Source organism: Mytilus trossulus, chromosome 3, assembly GCF_036588685.1.
Source record: "Mytilus trossulus isolate FHL-02 chromosome 3, PNRI_Mtr1.1.1.hap1, whole genome shotgun sequence".
Taxonomy (NCBI): Eukaryota; Metazoa; Mollusca; class Bivalvia; order Mytilida; family Mytilidae; genus Mytilus; species Mytilus trossulus.
In genome coordinates, this window is record NC_086375.1 from 90,100,534 (window position 1) to 90,124,782 (window position 24,249).

Below are 24,249 nucleotides of genomic sequence, written 5' to 3' on the forward strand. Positions count from 1 at the left end.
TTTTCTTGGGGCAAGCTTAAGAACAGAAACAAAAAATTCAGCAATTTTTTCCATTTGTATAAAGGAGGAACTCTACAACGATAACAGTGACGCCAAAGAAATTTAAAATTGATCTGTGTTTTGTGAATATAAGTATTGTGTATAAGATTCATAACATTTGATTGAGGCAAACGTAAGTAAGAGAAAAGAAACCAATTTTGGGACGTACATGTACGTATGGACAAACAGGTATGTAGGTGCAAACAGACAAGGGTAAAACTTATTGCCCCCTCCACTATGGCAAGGGCATAAACAACAATGTTTAACTTGTTTCTGGAAGTGTCCTTTGAGGATCATAATCTGATGATCTTTCGATCTCAGGTTAATTAGTGGTATTTCTTCTGGTTACATTTTATAAAAGTTACATTGTTAACAAAACAACATATGATTCTAGAATCTTAAGATTCTGATGGCTTCCAATTCTTCATTTGATTTTTCACAAAAATCCACAAATTTAACAACCAACAAACTTTTAACTTTTTTAATCAGTAATAATATATTCATATCAAAAAGTTTTGATTGAATGGTTAATGAGTAAATGCAAGGAAACGGTTTTGCAGACATTGCCCGCCGTACATCCCCAAATCAATAACTGTTTTTTCCTTCAAAATTCCAGCTAATAAAATGATACACAGTATAGCTGGGTAAAAACAAAACACCTACAATATGGAACTATATCATAAGTGATGTATATGTTTATATTATTTACTTACAGATGGAAGACATTGAAATGGAAGTACACCAATCCAAGACCATACAGGAACGAGGCATTCTGAAAAACGAAAAAATTAAAATAATATGCATCAATAGTATAGATATGATGGTTTATAGTAAAAAATGCAAAATTAAAAGTATCAGGAGTATAATACATTCTTTGTTCCAATTATTATTAGCAACAAATATTCCGAAGACTGTTGTAGAATTGGGCATTCTAGGAACTAAATACTGTTAAATCTCAATTATACATTAAATGCATTTTTTGAACCTCATTCAGATAAAATATTGGCAGTGGTATCAAATAACCAACTGAACCCACTATTAACATGTAGGAATATTGTTTATCAATATAATTTATATCAATATAATTTAAACTAATTAATGTATAGTTTAGAAAAGAGAATCTAAGCCCCTTTTTCTATGAGGGGATGAGATTAATCCTTAGAGGAATGCACTGAGAAGATGTTGCAATGCAAGCAAGAATATGTACATGTTACATGGTTTTTGGATGGACATATAAACAAATATTTCTGATCGAGAGTATTTGCCTTTATATTTGAATTCAATGTAATTTGGTCATGCTATTTTTGAGTTTGTGAAATGATTGAACGATCTAAATGAATTTCTGAAAATGGATAAGATCTGGCAGCTCTGAATAGCAGTAAATCAACATATCATATTCTAAATTTCAGAATTGTAAAAGTATTCTAGTAATTTAGTATGATAAAGGGTTTAGCTATATAACTTAGTATAAGGATAATGTGTATTTTTTAATATTGTCTTGTAGTCGTTAAATAAAAGGGACACTTGAGGAATTTGGAGGGTCATAAAGATTACAAAAACTACTGAACTTAAATAATCAAAGCACTTCAATCGGGATTTAGAAATAGCTCACAAAAATTAAACTTCTAACAAAACAAGAATGTGTCCACAGTAGTGAGTACACAGATGCCCAACTGTCACTATTCTGTTTTGTGTTCAGTGGACTGTGAAAATGGGTTCAAACTGTAATTTGGCATTACAATTAGAAACATCATATCATAGGGAACATAGTACGAGGTTTCATGTTGAATATCAAACGGACGGACTAACAAATGGACTAACGAACAAACGGATGCACAATAATTCAAAAAGGACCAAAATTAGAATATTCAATTCAGTCATTTGAATTTAAAACCTGCATGACTGAAAACTATTATCTTTTCCTGTTCCTTAATTTGGAACTTAAAGTCTTTAATTAATGAATGGCTATTATTTATTTTGAATTTATTTAACCATAAAACTAATTTTTGACTCTTCACATTGAAGAATCAGCGAAGCGGATTATGTAAAATGTGACGAGTCAAAAATTAGTTTTATGGTTCAATAAAATCAAAATAAATTATTGCCATTCATTATAAATAAATGTTCATCAAAAACAAGACTCAAAGAACTTTTGATATTATTTATATTAATAATAACAACATACACACATGTTGGCGTATGAATACACAACGTCAGAGTGGGCGTGTCGCCATAAAAATTGACAACATTGAAAATAAAACTAATAATTTTAACAAATCAGAAGACAGCAAATACACCAAATTTATTTATTAAAGAAATGTTACTTGCAGTGCTTTTGATATTTTCAAATATATCAATTTTCAAGACAGAAGTTGTAAATTATAGTTTTTTATCATATGTTAAGTGCAAAATACAGCAATTTTGTATAATATCTAACAAAGGTTCTTTTTTCCAGTCTGTATCACCTACCCTGTATCGCATGGCTAAAACCTTATCGCATACCCAGTATCACATAGCAAAATCTGTATCACATACCTGGTGTGACGTCATCGTTTGAAATATGACGTTCAGTTGCTGCATTTTCAGGCTTAGGGAAAAAATTATTTCTATTAAAAAAACTTTAACTAAAATCGATTTTTTCCAAATAATTCTTACCCAGTAATTTGACGAGCGATTTTAATATAAAATAGTACAATAAGATTTATAATTATCTGAAGTTTAATTGTTTATTTGGTCATAACTTTTGTGAAGTTTTTTTCTGCACAAATGCATTTTTTTACAATTATAATTTGATTTTTAAAAAAAACCATGATAAACAGAATAATACATGGCGAAATCCATATCACATGCTGTATCACCCTCGACCAATATCATCCCTCAGGCCTAAAGGCCCTCTGGCTGATATTAGTATCTTGGGATGATACGGCATATGATACGGATTTCGTAATGTTTTATTCTCTATGTAATTATAAGTGTAAAATGCAGTTTGTTTTATCCTTACCTTCCAGTGGTCTGGCTGTAGATGGTAAAATCTTTGGTAGGCTGATAGAGCTGAAAAGTTACAAAGAATAAATAATTAATCAAATGGTAGATGTCAACATGTTTCAAGTATTTTATATGAATTAGATTTAAATCTTCAAATGATTATTTAATGGCAAACAAACATATTATTATTCAGATAATAACTTTTGGATACTGCTCTAAAAGAAGTATCAGGTGCCCTAGGCTTCAGAAACTTTACCTTGTGGGAACTTGTCCAACTACACAGTTGTTCATAGTGCATTTCTTTAAGACAATAAATAAAAATAAAAAAATATACCACCTGCTCTTTCTCAATAATTTTTTACAGTGTGTTCAACAACTTTTGGGGCAAATTACAAAAAAAAAACGTATATAAAAATTAAAGAAAATGTCATCTGCTCTAACTGAAAATATGGACAATTCTATGTTAAGGGGGTATTGAAATCTTTTGACAGTTTCTGAATGGCTTTTATAACCTATTTCAGCTGGACCAAATCATTTCTTTACTTTAAAATTCACGACTGAATTTTTTATTGTAATTTCATCCCCCTACTTGCTATTTGAGACATAAAACATGAAGAAATACATTTGAAAGGGGTATTAAAATAAATGGGATTGTGTCCATAGGGACACAGATGATGCCCCCACTAGCATATAACTTTATAAAGGGACAAAACTCAAGAACTGTAAAAGTGAAGCTGCCAAAATTTCAACTTATAAACTTGAGTTAAGTGGTAAAAAGCATAATATATATATTTCGTTAAATTTAGTGCAGACAAACTTAAGTTAAGAGAACAGAAACAAAAAAAATCAGCAATTTTTCAATCCGTAAAGGGGCATAACCCTAGAATGGTAATCAGTGCTTGAAAGCACTGAATGGTAAAGATTGCTTTAATTTATCAGTTGATAGTAAAATTGAATATGATATTGTATAAAGAATTGGTTTTAGTTGATTCAACATCCATTCTGGACAAAGAAAGATAACTCCAATTTTCAAAGAAAGATTTTAAAAAGCACGGATTGTAGTTGATTCAACTATAATCATGGACAAAGGAAGATAACTCCAATTTTTTTTATTCAATAATTTTCATAAAATGTGGTTGAGGAAAACTTAAGTTGGAGATGGGAAACAAAAGAATTAGCAATTTTTCCATTAGTAAAGGGGCCTTATTCGAGAACAGTAAAAGTGACATCACCCAAATCCCAACCAGATCTGTATTTAGAGGTGATAAGCATTGTTTCATAACAATTGTTTGAGGAAAACTCAAGTCATAGAATGGAAACCAACTTTGGTACCGAAGTACGTACAGACGGACAAGGGTAAAACTCAATGCCCCCTCTGCTATGGCGGGGGCATACAATTTAGCAAGCAACACACTATCCACACTAGACTATATTCATTGACAACGTTAATCAAGGGACAATAACTGTGTTCCCAGATCTACTGTGCAAGAAGAAGTAATAGGTGACCTAGGCTACAATAATTTTTACCTTTAGGGAACTGCTCTAGAAGAAGTTACAGGTGCCCCAGGCTACAATAATTTTATCTCAGGGTACTGTCCTAAAAGGAGAGACAGGTACCCCAGACTACAGTTATTTTACCTTTTGGGTATTTTTCTAGAAGTAAAAGGTGCCCTAGCCTACAGAACTTTTACCTTTTGGGTACTGCTCTAGAAGAAGCAACAGGTGCCCCAGGCTACAGTAGACATTAGGGTCTACATCAGACTCAGTTGTATCTGTTCCTTTCTTGATTTTCTGTCTTATCAACTGCTCATAGTACTTTATACCCTAAAATGATATAAACATATTTTGTAACACATGGTTAAGTAAAGAGAAAACAGAAATACAAAAAGAACCTATTTTTGGTTTTACTTATGTAGAGATGTGTTTATTTAAACAATAATTAATAGCACATTATCAAGATTTTTTCTCCGAAAAAACCAAAGCAGTTTTACAAGTATATACAAGGTTACAATCAAAATCATGTGATGGATATACACACACCGGAAGTAACAGTCGAGCAGACCGCTTGAAAGGTAAGTAGTCGTATTTACTTGTTTATATCAATAAAATTTAATAAATAAGGTAGTGCACCGAATGTCGGATATTATCTAGTTTAGAAATACACAATTATCCTTGCTGGAAAGCGTGGAGTTAATGCTAACACTTCGACACAGTTCCAAAATTTCACCAGATAACTGTGTCGAAGTGTTTGCAATAACTGCACGCTTTCTAGCAAAAACAATTGTGTATTTTAAAACTACATACTATCCGACATTCGGTGTGCCAACTTATTAATCCAAATTTAATTGATATAAGCAAGAAAATGCAACTTCTTACCTTTTAAGCGGCGAGTTCGACTGTAACTTCCGGTGTGTGTATATCCATCACGTGATTTTGATTGTACCCCTTGATATATGTGTTTCAAAAGATATTTTCTGGTAACTATTCTTTTAATTTTGCGCAAACTTAAGTTTATCAGATGTGGTTGAGACCTTGACCTTTGACCTAGTTATCTTGACATCATAGTTGTCTTCATTTATGGAGGAGTATCAATTCAAGTTTGACAATTTTGATCAAAAGATGCAGAGACCTTGACCTAGTGAACTCAAAATCAAAAACGTTCTTCCTCACATTCAATTACCAAATGTAGGTTAAGATATTGTTTATAGCTCTCAAAAATAGTCTGGTACTGATATGGTTGATGTCCAGATATTTGATCAGCATTCATCAAAACATAACGAATTAAATATTTCATTTCATACAGTATTGTCTTTCCTGATTTCAAATTCAGTACATCAATTTCTAAATTCATAATTTTTTCATACTGGTCAAAAAATGTTTCTGTATGAAATTTAATGAAGATGAGTAAAGCTAGACGACAAGTTACCATGGTTACAGTATATTGATGCCCATTCATATGATTTACCTTTTCTACAACTGCTCTTTTAGTTGCTTCTTCTGGAAGATTCAACTTTACAAATCCAAAATCTCGACTGAAAAATATAACTAGAGGCTCTAAAGAGCCTGTGTCGCTCACCTTGGTCTATGTGCATATTAAACAAAGGACACAAATGGATTCATGACAAAATTGTATTTTGGTGATGGTGATGTGTTTGAAGTTCTTACTTTACTGAACGATTTTGCTTCTTACAATTATATCTATCATGAACTTTGCCCATTAGTAACAGAGAACTATATTTGGTAAAAATTTACATAAATTTACCAAATTAATGAAAATTGTTAAAAATTGACTATAAAGGGCAATAACTCCTTAAGGGGTCAATTGACCATTTAGGTCATGTTGACTTATTTGTAGATCTTACTTTGCTGAACATTATTGCTGTTTACAGTTTATTGCTATCTATAATAGTATTCAAGATAACCAAAAATGGCAAAATTTCTTTAAAAATTACCAATTGGAGGGCAGCAACCCAACAACCAGTTGTCCAATTCATCTGAAAAATTCAGGGCAGATAGATATTGACTTGATTAACAATTTAACTTCTTGTCAGATTTGCTCTAGATGCTTTGGTTTCATAGTTATAAGCAAAAAACTGCATTTTACCCCTATGTTCTATTTTTAGCCATGGCGGCCATCTTGGTTGAATGGCCAGGTCATCAGACACATTTTTCAAACTAGATACCCCAAAGATGATTGTGGACTAGTAGTTTCAGTGGAGATTTTGTAAAAGATTACTTAGATTTATAAAAAATGGTTAAAGATTGACTATAAAGGGCAATAACTCCTAAAGGGGTCAACTGACCATTTTGGTAATGTTGACTTATTTGTAGATCTTACTTTGCTGAACATTATTGCTGTTTACAATTTATCTCTATCTATAATAATATTCAAGATAATAACCAAAAACAGCAAAATTTCCTCAAAATTACCAATTCAGGGGCAGCAACCCAACAACCGATTGACCGATTCATCTGAAAATTTTAGGGCAGATAGTTCTTGACCTGATAAACATTTTTATCCCATGTCAGATTTCCTCAAAATGCTTTGGTTTTTGAGTTATAAGCCAAAAACTGCATTTTACCCCTATGTTCTATTTTTAGCCGTGGCGGCCATCTTGGTTGGTTGACCAGGTCACGCCACACATTTTTTAAACTAGATACCCCAAAGATGATTGTGGCCAAGTTTGGATTAATTTGGCCAAGTAGTTTCAGAGGAGAAGATTTTTGTAAAAGATGAATTAAATTTACAAAAAATGGTTAAAAATTGACTATAAAGGGCAATAACTCCTAAACGGGTCAACTGACCATTTTGGTCATGTTGACTTATTTGTAGATCTTACTTTGCTGAACATTATTGCTGTTTACAGTTTATCTCTATCTATAATAATATTCAAGATAATAACCAAAAACAGCAAAATTTCCTCAAAATTACCAATTCAGGGGCAGCAACCCAACAACCGATTGACCGATTCATCTGAAAATTTTAGAGCAGATAGATCTTGACCTGATAAACATTTTTATCAAATGTCAGATTTCCTCAAAATGCTTTGGTTTTTGAGTTATAAGCCAAAAACTGCATTTTACCCCTTTGTTCTATTTTTAGCCGTGGCGGCCATCTTGGTTGGTTGACCAGGTCACGCCACACATTTTTTAAACTAGATACCCCAATGATGATTGTGGCCAAGTTTGGATTAATTTGGCCAAGTAGTTTCAGAGGAGAAGATTTTTGTAAAAGATTACTTTAATTAACGAAAAGTGGTTAAAAATTGACTATAAAGGGCAATAACTCCTAAACGGGTCAACTGACCATTTTGGTCATGTTGACTTATTTGTAGATCTTACTTTGCTGAACATTATTGCTGTTTACAGTTTATCTCTAACTATAATAATATTCAAGATAATAACCAAAAACAGCAAAATTTCTTCAAAATTACCAATTCAGGGGCAGCAACCCAACAACCGATTGACCGATTCATCTGAAAATTTCAGGGCAGATAGATCTTGACCTGATAAACATTTTTACCCCATGTCAGATTTGCTCTAAATGCTTTGGTTTTTGAGTTATAAGCCAAAAACTGCATTTTACCCCTATGTTCTATTTTTAGCCGTGGCGGCCATCTTGGTTGGTTGACCGGGTCACGCCACACATTTTTTAAACTAGATACCCCAATGATGATTGTGGCCAAGTTTGGTTTGATTTGGCCCAGTAGTTTCAGAGGAGAAGATTTTTGTAAAAGTTAACGACGACGGACGACGACGACGACGGACGACGGACGACGACGGACGACGACGGACGACGGACGACGGACGCCAAGTGATGAGAAAAGCTCACTTGGCCCTTCGGGCCAGGTGAGCTAAAAAAGAAAGTGTTATTCTCATCTGAAATTAAGAAAAACTCCTAATTTTCATTTCTTAGTTTGAGATAATTTTCCTTGGCTTCTTACTAGATCTTGTACATGTAGATCACTTGTTTCATATAACATTGATCAGAAGTAAAGACTACTTATTACTATGGTAGGAATGACATGTTTTACAAATGATGCCAAAAGAAAATATGTGTGAAACAGATAATCAAAACCCATCTCCAGGTCATTTTACATTATTTATCAAGACAGTTGTCAATCCATTGGAAAGGAGTTGGCAAACTTAACTCCTTAGAGTTATAATTTGATCGGTCAATTTAATTTTCAAATACTCTTCAGATTTTTCACATCTTTTAGGTCAAATAACACTAGATTCAAAAGATCAAATGCAATGTCAATTGTTGCGCAAAGGTTTGGAGTAAGAGTTGTGTTTCTTTAATTTATTATCACCTATGTACAAATAAATCACTAGGCTAAGTGATTTAATTTTATTGTAGCTTTAAATATACAATACTAATGATCCTGGGACTTATCATGTTGCTAAAATTATCAAAATGTATGTTACACATAAACAAACGACAACCACTGAATTACAGGCTCCTTACTTAAATGTTCATAACATACTAAATGTATGTTCATATTGAAATTGATAAAAAACAAAAATTAGGAATTTTGGAAATAAAGGAGGGATGAAAAAAAAAACATTTTCCTGTACCCAATAACCTATGTCTCATGATATTTTTGCCTTCTCCAGTCATTCAATATTTTAAAATATTCTTCGAACAACACTTAACATACTTTAAACTACGCTCTAAAAGCCCGTGATTACGAAGGTGTGTTCTAGTATATGTGGTAGAGTGTTTAGCATTAATATTTATTTTCTTTTAGAATAATTAATATTAATTAGTAGCTTTATTATATGTATATTAAGAGTTCATCAATTCTTCTATTCTCTTATTTTCTTCTTAGTACAGTTCTATTCTATTTTTCTGGTTCATTAGTCAGTCAGTCATGTGTCATATTATCTTGTCTACTATTGGTCACAGTCATTAAGTTCATAGTTTTTGCCACTCTTTTTGATATACCTTGAGAGAAAGCTTTACATGTAGCAGCCATATTTAAATAGTTATATAGTTTATATTCTGGACACTTATTCCATATTAATCAGGTCAGTTACTAATATTTCTAAGTCTTTAATATTTGCACAGTATTCCTTTAGTTTGAATCTGAGAGAAAATGTATTTTGAATAAGTCAGAATGATTGTGCATGAATGATAGATATTTTATTTTAAAGAAGTATTTCCATGAACTCAGAGAAATAATATATTATAGATATATTAATGATACATGTATTGGTACAGTTATTTTATTATTATAAATGGCAAAGTAATGTTTGCTGAACATTTTACTTATTGTTTATATAAATGCTATGCTGATATAGTTAATTCATTAGACTTATGTAGGTTATATTTGTATTTTAACAGGACCAGAATAGCTTCATGTTATATTAATCTGGTGATGTTTCTAAACAGGAGATAGACCTTTGTACCATATACATGGTAAGATCAGTGTTACATGTATTTTAAGTTTACTGTATTGTCTGTGTTTGTCTATTTAATTTTAGTTCAGTATATGTATTGTTTGTGTCTTGTGAATAGTAGTTACCTGTATGTCAATTATTACATGTAAACATTATAGTAAGAAATTGTAGTTCATTCATAAATCTATGAATGAGTAGCGTAATACAATTGGACATATGTAGTAAATAATCCTGACTTGGTTTATAATTGAGTTTAATTGAATTCATATAATTATAATATACACTTAAATAGTATTGGTTGTATTCTTACAGAAAGGAGCTAGTTTATCGTATTTTATACATGTACTTTCTGTTTTATGATTTAGAGTTATATCCCTTTGTACACTGTACTGTCTATGTATTTACGTTTTGTTATTTGTGTACTTTCAGGGTTGATTTATTTATGTCGTATGAATAAATGAGTAATTAAACTTGACGAATCCTTTTATTCGCCACAAGAACCCTATTACATTTGGCGCCCACTAGTAGGTTAGACGTTCGACGACATATTTCCTGTTGGAGCCTCACTGAAGGTCAAGATCTAGGACGTGACATCCACCGGAAGATTGGAAAAATCAGTCGAAAATATTGAACACGTTGCTGAAAATTGTTTATTGTACAGACTATTTGCCCTTGTATACATTGTTTATGTAATGAAATGGTGAGAATATATACATAGTTTACACTCTATATAAATATTTTGTAAATATTTGGTATCAGAAAGCCACTATTGAAGAAAAACATTGACTTTGAAAACATCCAAAATTTGAAATTGGCCATTATCATACATGTTTTGTGTTGATATTGTATATTATTGTACTGTTTATAAATTTTCTTTGTTTGAATAATACTGACAACTGGTCTGCTTGTCCAAACTTAGAAAATTTTTGAAAATCCAGCTGGTATTTACACTTGACTTTTGTGTTTTGTACTTAGCCATTTTTATTTGTTTACATTGTGTACTTTTGATTGGTAGGTGTTACATATCTGTTTGCGTTTGTTTTTGACATTCACTTACACTTTGTTAACACGCATACACATCAATAGTGAGATACTGTTGTACTGATTTGGTATTATTTATGAGAAAGTGTACTTAGATTAATTTTCATATTTAAAAAAAAAAAAATACTTTGATTTGGTATTAGCTTAGTACATGTGTACTTAGTATTTATTGACATAGTGTATTGCTATACAGGGTAGTTACATATACATTTGTACTTTACTTAGTATATAAGGGTATAGGTTTATTTATTTTATTTGTATGTCTACGTGTGCGTATGTATGATTGAATGTTGATATGAACCTGTGATTGACCTTGACCTTTCACATTTTAATAAATTTTCCCTTGCCTTGCCCGACACTTACCCTACTTAGTGCATTGCAGTGCATGTAAATTAATACACTTTTATACACATTTAAAAGCATACATACACTTGATAGTCTATAAGCGAAGCAGATATAGATAGCGATATATAGATACATTTGAGTGAACTCATAGATTGAGACAAGAAGACATATTTGATATTTGATCCGAGGATATGATTTGATGTAAGTAACCCAAGCCCATACATATAAAACTTACATTACACAGTAGGCTTCGGTTACACAGTAAAACTTAGTATAGTTGTGTTGTTGTCCAACCTTAGTTGTATTTGTTGTCACTGTTGCTTATACTTATACTTGTACTTTAACTTTACTTTATATTCTATCTACTTTACTTTGATCTATTGATGAACTAATCTTTACTTTAGTTTTGTTCATATTTATTTATATATAGTACTTGTGTCATATTCATATATATTCATACTTGTGTTTAGATATTTACATACTTGGATATACTTATTTATTACTTTTCATCAGGGTAGATAATCTGCACTATTATTGAGTTGTCTTTCTTTGCATATTGTGTTTATCATACTTAGGTTAGGTTATTAATTTTTTTTTTTGGAATTAATTATACTTTATAATTTCAGATTATTATTAGATAGCTGACTTAATTTTTTTTCTCTGTATTTTGATACTTGTATTTAATCATTACACATAACTTCTTTTATTGTTGTTTAGTTCCTTGGTACCAGATTTAATACTTAACTTTGATATTTCAGATCTATTAATTATTATTAAATTTCAGATTTTGATATTTTGTTTCATATTTGTACTTAAACTAATCTTTACTTTAATTTTCAGTGCTGTATATTTATCATATAGTATATATATTAGATTGCTGGTGATACATATAGTTATATCATATTGCATTGTGTTTCAGGATATGCTTACCAGATATTTGTTTTCATTTTGACTAATTTTGAGTATGAGATAAATTTATATAGATTTACCAGATAGATTTATATAGGTTTGTCAAATACATTTGTATTGATTTCAGCTATTCATTATCTTTACTTTGTATTCATTGAAGGTATTTAACAAATTCTTGTATTCATTGAAGGTACTTAATAAATTTTTGTATTCATTGAAGGTACTTAAAAAAAATTCTTGTATTCATTGAAGGTACTTAATAAATTATTGTATTCATTGAAGGTACTTAACAAATTATTGTATTCATTGAAGGTACTTAATATTGCTTATATTCATTTTAGGTATTTAATATTATTTCTTATTCATTGTAGGTAATTAATTCTAGTTTCATATTAATTTTAGGTACTTAACATATACATTTGATATTCATTTTAGGAATTTAATCACATTCTTTATTGTAGGTGATTAACATTCATTTGCTATTTCTTATAGGATACTCATATTTTCTTTATTTATTGTAGATACTTTGTTTTTTTTGTAGGTGCTAATATTTATTATATTTCTTGTAGATATAGGATATCTTATTATACATTCATTCATATTTTGACATCATGGCCGATGAGGAATATCAACAGCTTGTCGACACCTTAAAGGAAATGAATATAAAACCAAAGGCCGATACACCTGAGGTATTACAACAATGGATTGAGGCTTACGCATTAGAAACACTACAGATGGGAAAACAGACGCAACCTATTAAGAAGGAACCATCAACAACAACGTCATCCCATTATACTCAGCCGCCTAGAATCAACCTTTTCTCTGGTAGTGGTGAAAAGAAAGGAGGTGAAACAACATACGAACTTTGGAAATATGAAGTACTTGGACTCATGAAGGATAAGATCCACTCAGAGGAAGCTATTATCCAAGCCATACGTAGAGCTTTGCGTGGGGAAGCAGGATTAGTAGCAATGCGTTTAGGAACAGATGCATCATTAACTGAGATCATGAGCAAGATGGAAAGCGTTTTTGGCAATGTAGATGAACTTGAAACCATCATGGGTGACTTTTACAATGCAAAGCAGAAGGAAACCGAGGATGTTTCAGCATGGAGTTGTCGCTTGGAAGGAATACTTGATAAAGCCATCCATTCAGGGAAAGTCAGTAAGCCACAAGCAGATACCATGATGCATGACATGCTTTGGAAAGGACTTAGACCAGATATAAAGCGTATACATATTAGCCACTATGAGAAGGAACGCTTTAAGACATTTGATCATTTGCGGGTAGCTTTGAGAAAGAACATAATCTGGATGAACTACCAAAGGTGAAAGCAACATCAAAACAGGCCATTGCTAATGACATGAATGAGAAAGAGGAGGAATCTGAACTTGTTACAACACTGAAGCAGATAAACACACGCCTCGAGCACTTAGAATCTAGACAACATAATAAGCAACAATTTGAAGATCAATCAAATCAACAACAACAAGACACACAACCACAACCGTACCAAGAGACATTTAATCAGTTTAGAGGTAGAGGATATAATAGAGGTGGTAGAGGAAATAGAGGTTATGATAGAGGTTATGGAAGAGGTTATGGCAGAGGTTATGGCAGAGGTTATGGTAGAGGTAATGGCAGAGGTTTTGGTCAGAATCAACATCAGTCTACTCAACCGATTACATGTTACCGTTGTGGAAGAGACTCGCACATTGCCAGAGGATGCCGAGCCAACACTGATGTCAACGGCAAACCTTTAAACTAGATGATGTCATCGACAAGGGGCAGCCGATCGACATGAACATACAAAGCCCTATACAACAGAATTTATGCAAATCAACAATACCACCAGGACTTTGTGGACAACCAACTGAATCAAAAATTATCATCAATGGCATTGAAACTTCATCTCTTCTAGATACAGGATCCACTGTTTCAACAATAGCTCATGAATTCTACACTCAACACTTTACTGACACACCACTCAAACCTTTAGAACAGATTATCAGCATTGAATGCGCAGATGGAAATTCATTACCGTACCATGGATATATTGAGGCCAACATTCAACTGAAAGAAACTGATCAGCATTATCCAACCATACTACTTGTTGTACCTGATAGTCCGTATCACTCCAAAGTTCCAGTTCTGTTGGGAACAAATATACTGACAACCATCATGGATGATTACAAAGATAGATTTGGCAACCGATTTCTTCAGACATCAGATTTAACAACACCCTGGTATTCTTCGTTTAGATGTATACTATTGAGAGAAAAAGAACTTAAAAAGATGAAAAACAGATTAGCATTAGTTAAATCAGCTGAATATGAAAGATTTCAAATAAGAGATATACATGTACTCTGTATGTATAGTTCTGGGAGGGTGGTAAAGGGTTATTTTGTGCAGCGTTTTCAGCCTTTTCATTTCATGTTTTGATGTTTTATTTCTTGTTTTCTCATGTTTGGTTCGATGTGTGTGCTTCAATTTTCTCTAATTTCTTTTCTGTGTTTTGTGTGGTACTCTTAATTTCTCGTGCTTATCCCACATTTGATTCAAAGTTAAATCAGACTAAGTCAAAGTCGGCCTGGATATTGTTTATGTATAATATATGCAATGAAATTACTATGAATAATAATAATAAAGTCGGTGACAACTTTTTTAAATTTTACTGTTTTTCTACAATAGAAATCTTTAATGAACAATTAAATGTTAAAATTGATAAATCTACAGGTTTAAATGATGTTGGTCCTAAAATCAAATCCAACTAGAGGATGCTGAAAGGTGACTGCAGGGTCTTCATTTCAATTAATGATGACTGTCTGATCTCCAGAATGGCTGAATAATAACTTCTAGTACTTTATTTCATTAATATTCATGATTTTATTTCTTGTGCTTTGTTTTCACTAATTTTTATTTTCTTTGCAATGTTTATCGATTTTTCTTTCACATGTTTCTGTATTCCAGACCCCCCCCCCCCCCCTTAACCACCCTCTACTATAAGTTGGCAGGTATGGTAATGCAACTTGAAATAAATACACCTTATCACTATTTGTCAGCCATTGCTGGATATCACACAGGTTCCCTAAAATGTTGACAACATAAAACAAAATGTCTAACACCACAATTGAAAAGTGATTGTTGTTGACGTCAAAAGTTCAAAGCGTCCGGGTCATCTGGGATTAGCGATAAGATGTATTGCAAGTGATGCAACAAAATGATTTTCTTAAATAGAAATGTATCTTAGTATACATGTAGATTGTGATGCTATGATGTCAAGAACGAGATTGTATTTTCTACTAATAGGGACACTTGTAAGATGTATTGCAAGTGATGCAACAAAATGATTTTCTTAAATAGAAATGTATCTTAGTATACATGTAGATTGTGATGCTATGATGTCAAGAACGAGATTGTATTTTCTACTAATAGGGACACTTGTAAATTCTCTATAAAACTAGTTAAGGATTAAAAATCTAGGTGGGGTCCTGCTTGGCCTTATAGGAGATAATATTGCTTGTTGTCATAAGGGGGCACATAATTTTCTGTATCATATCTACATGTTGATGCCCATCCCTGTATTCAACTTTGTTTAACCCTATTCAGGAAAGTTTAGACGAAGTAACACATAACAAACTGGTGCCTTTTTAATTAGAAATTTGCTGGAAAATCAACTAAGAACATCGCCCTGACCTCTGAATCAATACAGAGATTCACATGCCTGGCTGATGTTCTAAAGCTTCATTTGCAAGGATGAACGTGTCGAAAAATGTTAATTTTGGGTCACATAGACTAAGTGCACCTATCAAACTCATTCAGTTGTATCCTTTCTTCATCTGAAAGTGAAATTTCTGGGTTGTCAGGATTCATGCTTCCTTGATCTCATATCTTTTACATCTTTTCGGCAAAAAATCAGAAATATTTGATTCTGTTCCGGTGTTTTCCCAACACACTGACCTAATTAAATTGATTGACCAATCAAAACAATGTACAGGTTAAACAAAGTACCATTCAATATTAAATGACAAAGCACACAAACGGACCTAAATTATGAACACTTTTTTAAAATGCACAGGCGTTTTGATACTAAAATATGAAAACTTTTATAAAATGCACTATCGTTTTGATACTTATTCAGTGAGACACATAATGTAACACAAATTATGTGAGTATATTTCTCTGCCCTTATATAAATATACAATAATAAATTAGTATGTTAGCTTACGGGACATTAACGTTAAGGATTGTAAAACAGTACAGAGTCTAAACGCAAAAAAAAACTTATAAATTATATATAAATTATACTATGATATCTAAGCAGCACATATAAATGGATAAAAATAGCCTAGACATATATAGCCATGTCAGTGATTTTGGTTAGCTGGCGAAATCATCGGACACCATTTTAAAACTCGATACTACAATGATAATGACCGGACTCGACTGTAGTTGTTTGTCTAAAAGTAGAAGCACGAGATGTCGGCCCTGTTAGCTTAAATGAAAAGTGTCTTTACCATGAAAAGACCATGCGAGTCGAAGTCTCTAAATTGGGAAATATATAACCAAGTGCTATAGAAACTATGTGTATTGCATCAGGATAAAAGCATAAAAGATTTATTTAAAGTCGGTTATACATATAACAATACAACATAAGCTCTGTAGAGCTTTTTTCCGACATACATATAAGACAAGCACAATACATAAAACACATAAAACATGAAGCACATCAGGCGAATAAATAATGTTATCAAGCACAGCAATTAATAAGCACAATTAAAGCATATAACTGATATAAGCAACATAAAATGCAGATCAACTAACCGTGATTCATGCAAAGCTATTATAAAGCACTAAAAGTAATTCAAGCATTAAGAACACAAATAAAAAAATGATTTCATACAAAATTTTGTGAAGTCTTTATGGAATTTCTTGCATTGTTGATGAAAAATAAATTACGATTTTCATGGTACTTCATATCTTTATTTGTAAACTATATCTTATTACATATAGAATTAATAATATGTGGTATATATATATATATATATATCTTTTATTCTCATAAACCAAAATTTTTGATTGCCAATTAAACAACTCTCCCGGTCATGTATTTGTATATGCTCCTCAATTTCTTAATTGGAAATAAGATATATTTAATGTTTAATAGAAATAAGGAGATGTGGTTTGAGTGCCAATGAGGTGATAACTCTCCATACAAGTCACAATATGTAGAAAATAAACAATAATAGGTCTGTCACAGAATAGAAGTTCCGTCATAATATATAATAAGTTCCAAATGGAAACATTATTCTGGAATACTATTTCCACTGGAATAAATATTACATGTACAATAAATATTCCTAAAGGAATAAATGGTATAGAATATTTGTTTCAACAGGAACAGGTATTATGACACTGTTTATAACAAAGTTTCCATTTAAACTTATGTTAGGTGGAACAAATATACGTTGACAGGTCAAAGTACAGCCTTCAGCGCGGAATCTTTGCTCAAACCAAACAGCAAGCTATAAACGGCTTCAAAATAACAAGCGTAATCACTTCAAAAGGGAAACCCAAAATAGTCTAATCTGTAGAGAAAACGGGAAACAGAACAAATATAGTCCAAATAATTAAGTCGTCTCAAAACAAAAAGAAAATAGCCTTTCAAGACGTCATAATTATTACGACTCATAGTACCGTATTTTTAATTTTCAAATATTTAATATTTGTCCTTTTTCTAGATAATACATATGTCAGTTTGTCGTTAAAAGTCGTTTTAATTATCTCCTTTAAACAATACTATGTTAACATTAATACATTGAGTCATTTTATTCATTTCCTTATAAATACACGGTTTTATTATGAAAATATTATAGGGACATGAACATTGAATTATAAATAAATGCTCCACTTAGTATCTTATAAGGATAAACTCTTATGTGTTCAGTAGTTGACGAAGCAATGGTTTTCCGGTGTAAATAAATTTTAATTCCTTATATATACATATGTCATATTTCGTTGAATCATTTTCAGATATAGAAATAATAAGACAACGAGTATTTCAATTTCCTGCTTTTCTAACTAAAAGTTTTCCTGCTCGTAGTGGTTTTTTTTCTTTCAAAAATTTAGTTTTAGTAGATTTATTTAAACAGACAGTGAGTAATTATCTATCTTTAATATATATAAATCGACAGTGTAATATTTATATTTAAAGTATCTATAGACTAAATTATGTATTAAATCATTGAATAATTCGGAATGAGTTTCAAATAAAGTTTCAAAAATAGAGTTATCTCCCATTAGAATATACCAAACTGTTATCCCGTTGATTTTTTTCCTTTAATTTATATAAGATACGATACAGTCATTTCGACGCAAATGATATTTAGTTGTTTAAGGCCATAACAAGTAATACGATTTGCCGTGACAAACAAACATCTTTTGTACAATCCTATAAAATTACAAAAAAAGAAGTATTCAGTTTTTACACTTCAAATTTTGTGCTTAACTGTGTAAGAAACCAGTTTATGTGAGACTTTCGTTTAGTCATAGTTTCATATTCATTGTAGCAACGTTTTCACGGAGAGCACATGCTGTTTTATTTTGGCCGTTTCTATTTTAATATTCCTTACTTTATGTCTGGCAATGATTGCCTAAAATTGTTTTGTATGTTCTTCAAATATTTACACGGAGCGCAAGGGTCACCAAAACAATAGTGTACACACAAAAAAATAGATAAATCTCAGTTGGAATTTTATTTACATATATGTTCCTTCAAATTTGTCATTGAATCTGTTTTACTCGGATATTTCCCATATATCTCAATATGAAGATAGTATTTTGTATAAGCTTCCAATGTATTTATTTCACAAAAGCTTCCGTCTTTTGATTATACTAAAAAAAAACAGGTATTGTTACTTGACGTATATTTGCTGTTATAAAAAAAGTTAATTGTACAGCTCATGCATGAGTCTCTCTTGAAGATTTTGTATACTTAAATTTGAATTATGCCATTTGTTGTTAGTGAGCTTTACCACAAGTTATTCAACAACCAACTACATTGTCGAGCCTTGTATAGCTGACTATGCGGTATGGGCTTTGCTCATTGTTGTAATCCGTACGGTGACCTATAGTTGTTAATTTCTGTGTCATTTCAATCTCTTGTGGAGAGTTGTCTCACTGGCAATCATACCACATCTTCTTTTTTAAATTTGATATTTTTGTTTTTCTCTCGCTTACTCAATGAAACTCATGTTTATACGATATAACAATACAAGTTTTTCAAACATGCTGCCCTCTATAGTCTTATTTCCACGTAGAAGTGACGCTGTTATCTTAAAGCTGTTGGGAATTGTTTAAAGTATATAGTACAGATTCTTAATTTTCAATTTCACTAGGGTTTAACAATTTCACTAGGGTTTAACAATTCACTAGGGTTTAACAATTCACTAGGGTTTAACAATTTCACTAGGGTTTAACAATTTCACTAGGGTTTAACAATTTCACTAGGGTTTAACAATTCTTTATATTTGATCTTGCGAGTGAAACAAATACAGGGAAATGGTCCTTTGTCTCTTTTGCAAGATGCGCTTACATTACAAATAGTTTGTTGGGGGTACTGAATGTGTTTCCATCAAATACCAACTACTTTCTGGGTTGATTAAACTATGACTATAAAGAGCAAAATCCTATAACCCAGTCAACCCTTGGAATCGTTATAAAGGATACGGATCATTTTTTGGAACTTAAATGATTCTTTTCTAGTTTCGATACTCAATATTTAAATTTGTATGTAGTAAGTTGCTCACCTGTGATCCGTAAATATATATATAATGACTTTGTAGTGTACATTTAACATTATTGACCTATCGTTTTTATTGATATTATTAATGATATACTATCTTTCTATCACAACGTTTTGAATAATATTAAAAAAGATAAATTTTGCATCTCGTTATATACGATACCAGTAGTACTGAGTACTTAGTTAGTTTAATATTTAGTATACCCAATCTCAAACAGTCATGGTTGGATTTTCAGAAAACGTCTATATTGCTGATAAGATTTCAAAGAAATCAGAATATATACTTTCATTTTATCATAAGTATATTAATCTGTATGTGAACAAAAAACGTATCAACTATATAACTGGTAAGATTCTTTGATTGTCAAAATACATTATAATAATATATACATAATTGTACCAAGAAAAACTATGGAGAAGCTATATGATTGCCAATGAAAGAACTATATACTCAAAATTCACATTTTGTGGATGCGGGTAGCTTTAGTTCGCCGTACGGCTTCTAACAATGATCAAAAGCCACACCTTACAGTAAACTATAAAAGGCCACGGCGGGACAAAATATGAATCAATACAAGTGAAACGAAAAATATCATCAGATTTAATGATACAGTTCATTATTGTACAAAGTCAAAATAAAACTAGATGGCCACGCATCAGTCACTTAATGAGATATACATACTTTCTGAATTTTTATTTTACAAAGATGAATGCCACAGTAAACAATTCGTTCCTGATATAATTTTTTTTGTTGCTATTGCAATATTGGGAGAACACGAAAATAATTCATTCAAATTTCCATGATCCCTTTTGACAAGCATCATGAAGATACATGATGTCTTACATACACTTTCATACATATATGTTTATGTATATATGGACGGTCTATATATATTTCCATTCCTTGCCTGAGCATTTCATTGATGTGACATTATGTCAGTGCCATGATGCCTAACACGCGCAATAATTGGAACAATGTAATTTCTTAGTTCTCCATCAAGAGAGTAATGTAATTTTTAGATACCATCTTCAATATCTATAATCTCGAAAAATACCGGATAATAGAAAATTATTAATCCACTTTCGCTACAGGCCTTCATTCCTCTTCAAGGAAATTTTGAACGTTAATATTCTGAAAAGCTCTTGAAATGTTAATACTGCATACATTATTGATCATTATTAAGTTTCCATCCGATATAGTCTCTAGGCAATACTGGACATTGAGGAAGGGGAAATCGCTAAAGTTCTTTTGAACTTTCAAATCTAGGAACAAAATTGTTTTGTTGCCATCCCACATTTTTCGATTATATATAAACTTAGTTGTATTTACACAGCAAAGTATTTCAAGATATTTCTTTTTTATCAAAATAAAAAGTATTTGCTAGGATCAGATATTAGGATTTAGTCTATATTTGTAGATATATTCAATCATTTAAAGTGTATTTTTGATAACACGGGACTCAGTCAGCGATGTATGGACTCAGCAATTTCCAGTTCATTCAGTCCAATTAAAAGTTTCTGTAGTGCAAAGGCTCGTAGACCAGTCCATCAAAAAATGGAAGCCAAATAGAAAATTCATCGAGAGGAAAAATGTATTGGTGGCCTTCGGCTGTTGTCTGCTCTATGGTCGGGTTGTTGTCGCTTTGACACATTCCCCATTTCCTTTTCAATTTTATGGTAAATTTAAATTAGAATTTAATCTGAAAAACTACCTTCTAAAATTATTTCCAAGAGAATGACAATTATTAAAAAAAACTGAACTGTTCTAATTTTAAAATACCCATAGAAACCGGAAGGTGGACAAACATACCGAACGAAGAAAGAATATGCCATTTATGTTATATAGGAATTGGCACTGAATTTCATTACCTTTTTCGGTATCAGATTCCGACAGTCGTAGAAATACGAAATACACATATTCCTATTTACTTTACTAGATATCAATGTTATCAAATAATAATACTTTATTCAGAAGCAATACAGCTTATAGAATATATAATTTTACGATATTTTTTTGATGCATCATTGAAATGTATAAATACAAAAAATTATACACAATACATTTTAAAAATGATACTAGCGACGAATACAGATAATCAAGAGAAGATAACTCTGGTTACCTCATATATAAGTCTGAAATATATATAAACCAAGGATTTGTATAGTTCTAACTATACAAATTCTTGTATAAACTAATCTTTTTTAAGCAGTTTAAAGTTGACCCTTATAATAATTCTCTCTAGCACTATACTAGAACATTAAAAACGTGATGTAGAAATAAATACGAGGTGATTAGTTTCTTCAGGAAAATATACATTAAACGATCTCATTTTCATTCAAGAGGAATAACTCAAATTTTATTTACCATGAATTCAACATTTAGACATAACACTCTTTTTTCTGTTATGCTATTATCATGATAATCAGTAAATGTAGTTAAAGGATCTGATATTTCCCCCCGAAATAACTGAAAATCTCCCAAAAGCACTGATTTGGAGATTTTAAAATTCAAAACTAAATCATTTAAATGAGGAAAAAACCACAGGCACTTGTTTCTGTCAATATGGGGTTTACTATCTATACCAGCACAAAAAAACACGTTTTTTTTGTACTGGTATGGATAGTAAACCCTATATTGACAGAAACTAGTGCCTGTGGAAAAAACACGGAAAGGTAGAAAAGATAGGACTTATAAGGCAAAACAGTTTATCGATACATATATTACTACTTTTCATATGGGGACCAATAACGACTTTTTATTACTCGATACACTAGCGGACTGATTCCTCCATTGTTTTGACCAGCATAGCAGTGTCACTGTATTACCGAATTCAATAAAGATCTGTCTTAATTTAGTTTTACTGATAAACATTACGCTTATGCAAGGTTCCACAGATAATATTTTTTATTCAGGGAACTGAATCTATGATAAACGTTAAACATTACTGACCAATGGCGCATAGATTTGAAAACAGCAAATGCATCATTTTCAAAATATGTATTTAAAAAAATACATTTTTCTCAGGTTGTTAGTGTTTAAATTTTATGGAGCGACCATGTATTGTACTTATGCTTTTTGGATAGATCTTACATAAAATAACCAAATAATTGTAATCCCAGAGGTCATCTATACTCAAATGTATTTGTTACACTGTCCGTAATTCAATGTTGTTGTTTTTTTTATGGTAATGCTGGTTAACGATTCTTTTTTAAGATGGAGAACAAAATAAAGTGATATTAAAAATACATCCAAATGATTGTTCCCTCCCGAGATGTGACCAAATACCATACAGTGCTGAATCTGACTTTTCCGCCCAAAAAAGTTGCAATGTCAATATGCAATTCTTTAAAAGGAAAAAGTGAAACACAAAAAAAAATTAAAATATGAAAATTTAGAATACTTTTTTAAAAGTCCTATCAATATGTAAGTTATACCAGTAACACACATTCCAGTGATTATCAGTGATGTGATAAGATGAGAATGTGACAAGGAAACCGACAGAATAAACTCCGATAAGCTCAATTGAAAAAACAAACAAATCAAGTTTCATTTTAAAATCGTGTGTATAATCAAGGGAAGATAACTCTAATTACCTTATACGGTTTTCATCGATGCAACACAAAGTGGTACCAAGTTGTTCGCTTTAATATTGTAATTTGAAAACAACTACAGCTATTTACGAATGCAAATAATGAAAGCTTAAGTGATGTAGAGTAAAATAGAAGATAGTGTGTTGTAGACGAGTATATAAAGTCTTTGTTGGCGGTTTTGCCCGTGTACTGTACTCATGATCATTGATATGCATGTGGGCTGTTTAGGACTCAATTTTGGGATTCACAGATGTGGATTTAACGGGGATGAATGGGTGCCCGCCCAACCCCTGTTTTAAAGCTGCATTAATGGTTAATTAAGACTTTTTGCCTGTTTTACATTAAATTTTGTCCAGTAAGAGTTTCCCCCTCTTTATTCGACATAATCCTTGTTACGCATCTGGATTTTCATATGTAACAATGATGATACTCTTATCATGTGACAGCATGTTGTAAATGGTTATATTTCGAAGCAGTGTTTGCTTTAGAAGAGGATGAAACCAAAATCGCTTGTATATAAACCGATTAAATTATTTTCTAAATCTTGGTTCAAATATTTCTTACATGTTTCAAGAAAAATGATTTGGGAAGATGTCCTGGCCCACCCGCAGTGAATCAAAAAGTTGCTGTAA

General features: G+C 31.5%; 2 protein-coding genes and 1 long non-coding RNA gene across 3 annotated transcripts in view; 2 read left to right on the top strand and 1 right to left on the bottom strand.

Annotated features, from left to right (window-relative positions):
• The window catches only part of LOC134712800 (lysine-specific demethylase 6A-like), a 73,983-nt gene extending 57,806 nt beyond the window's left edge, over positions 1–16,177 (bottom strand). Inside the window, exons 1-5 of the mRNA XM_063574683.1 lie at positions 16,028–16,177; positions 5,990–6,056; positions 4,716–4,848; positions 3,041–3,090; positions 753–811 (exon numbers count right to left, since the gene is read on the bottom strand). Of these exons, the coding sequence (XP_063430753.1) occupies positions 753–811; positions 3,041–3,090; positions 4,716–4,848; positions 5,990–6,056; positions 16,028–16,095 (377 nt within the window). The 5' untranslated portion in view covers positions 16,096–16,177. The remainder of the gene's footprint in view (positions 1–752; positions 812–3,040; positions 3,091–4,715; positions 4,849–5,989; positions 6,057–16,027) is intronic.
• LOC134709841 (uncharacterized) lies at positions 9,377–10,578 on the top strand. Its single transcript, XR_010106063.1, has 3 exons — positions 9,377–9,555; positions 9,872–9,946; positions 10,357–10,578. It is a non-coding gene; the product is annotated as an uncharacterized LOC134709841 (long non-coding RNA).
• A 2,091-nt stretch (positions 16,178–18,268) lies between the features above and the next one.
• LOC134709844 (uncharacterized) overlaps positions 18,269–24,249 on the top strand; it is a 62,063-nt gene continuing 56,082 nt past the window's right edge. The window contains exon 1 of the mRNA XM_063569976.1: positions 18,269–18,377. The gene's annotated coding sequence lies outside the window, so the exon portion shown is untranslated. The remainder of the gene's footprint in view (positions 18,378–24,249) is intronic.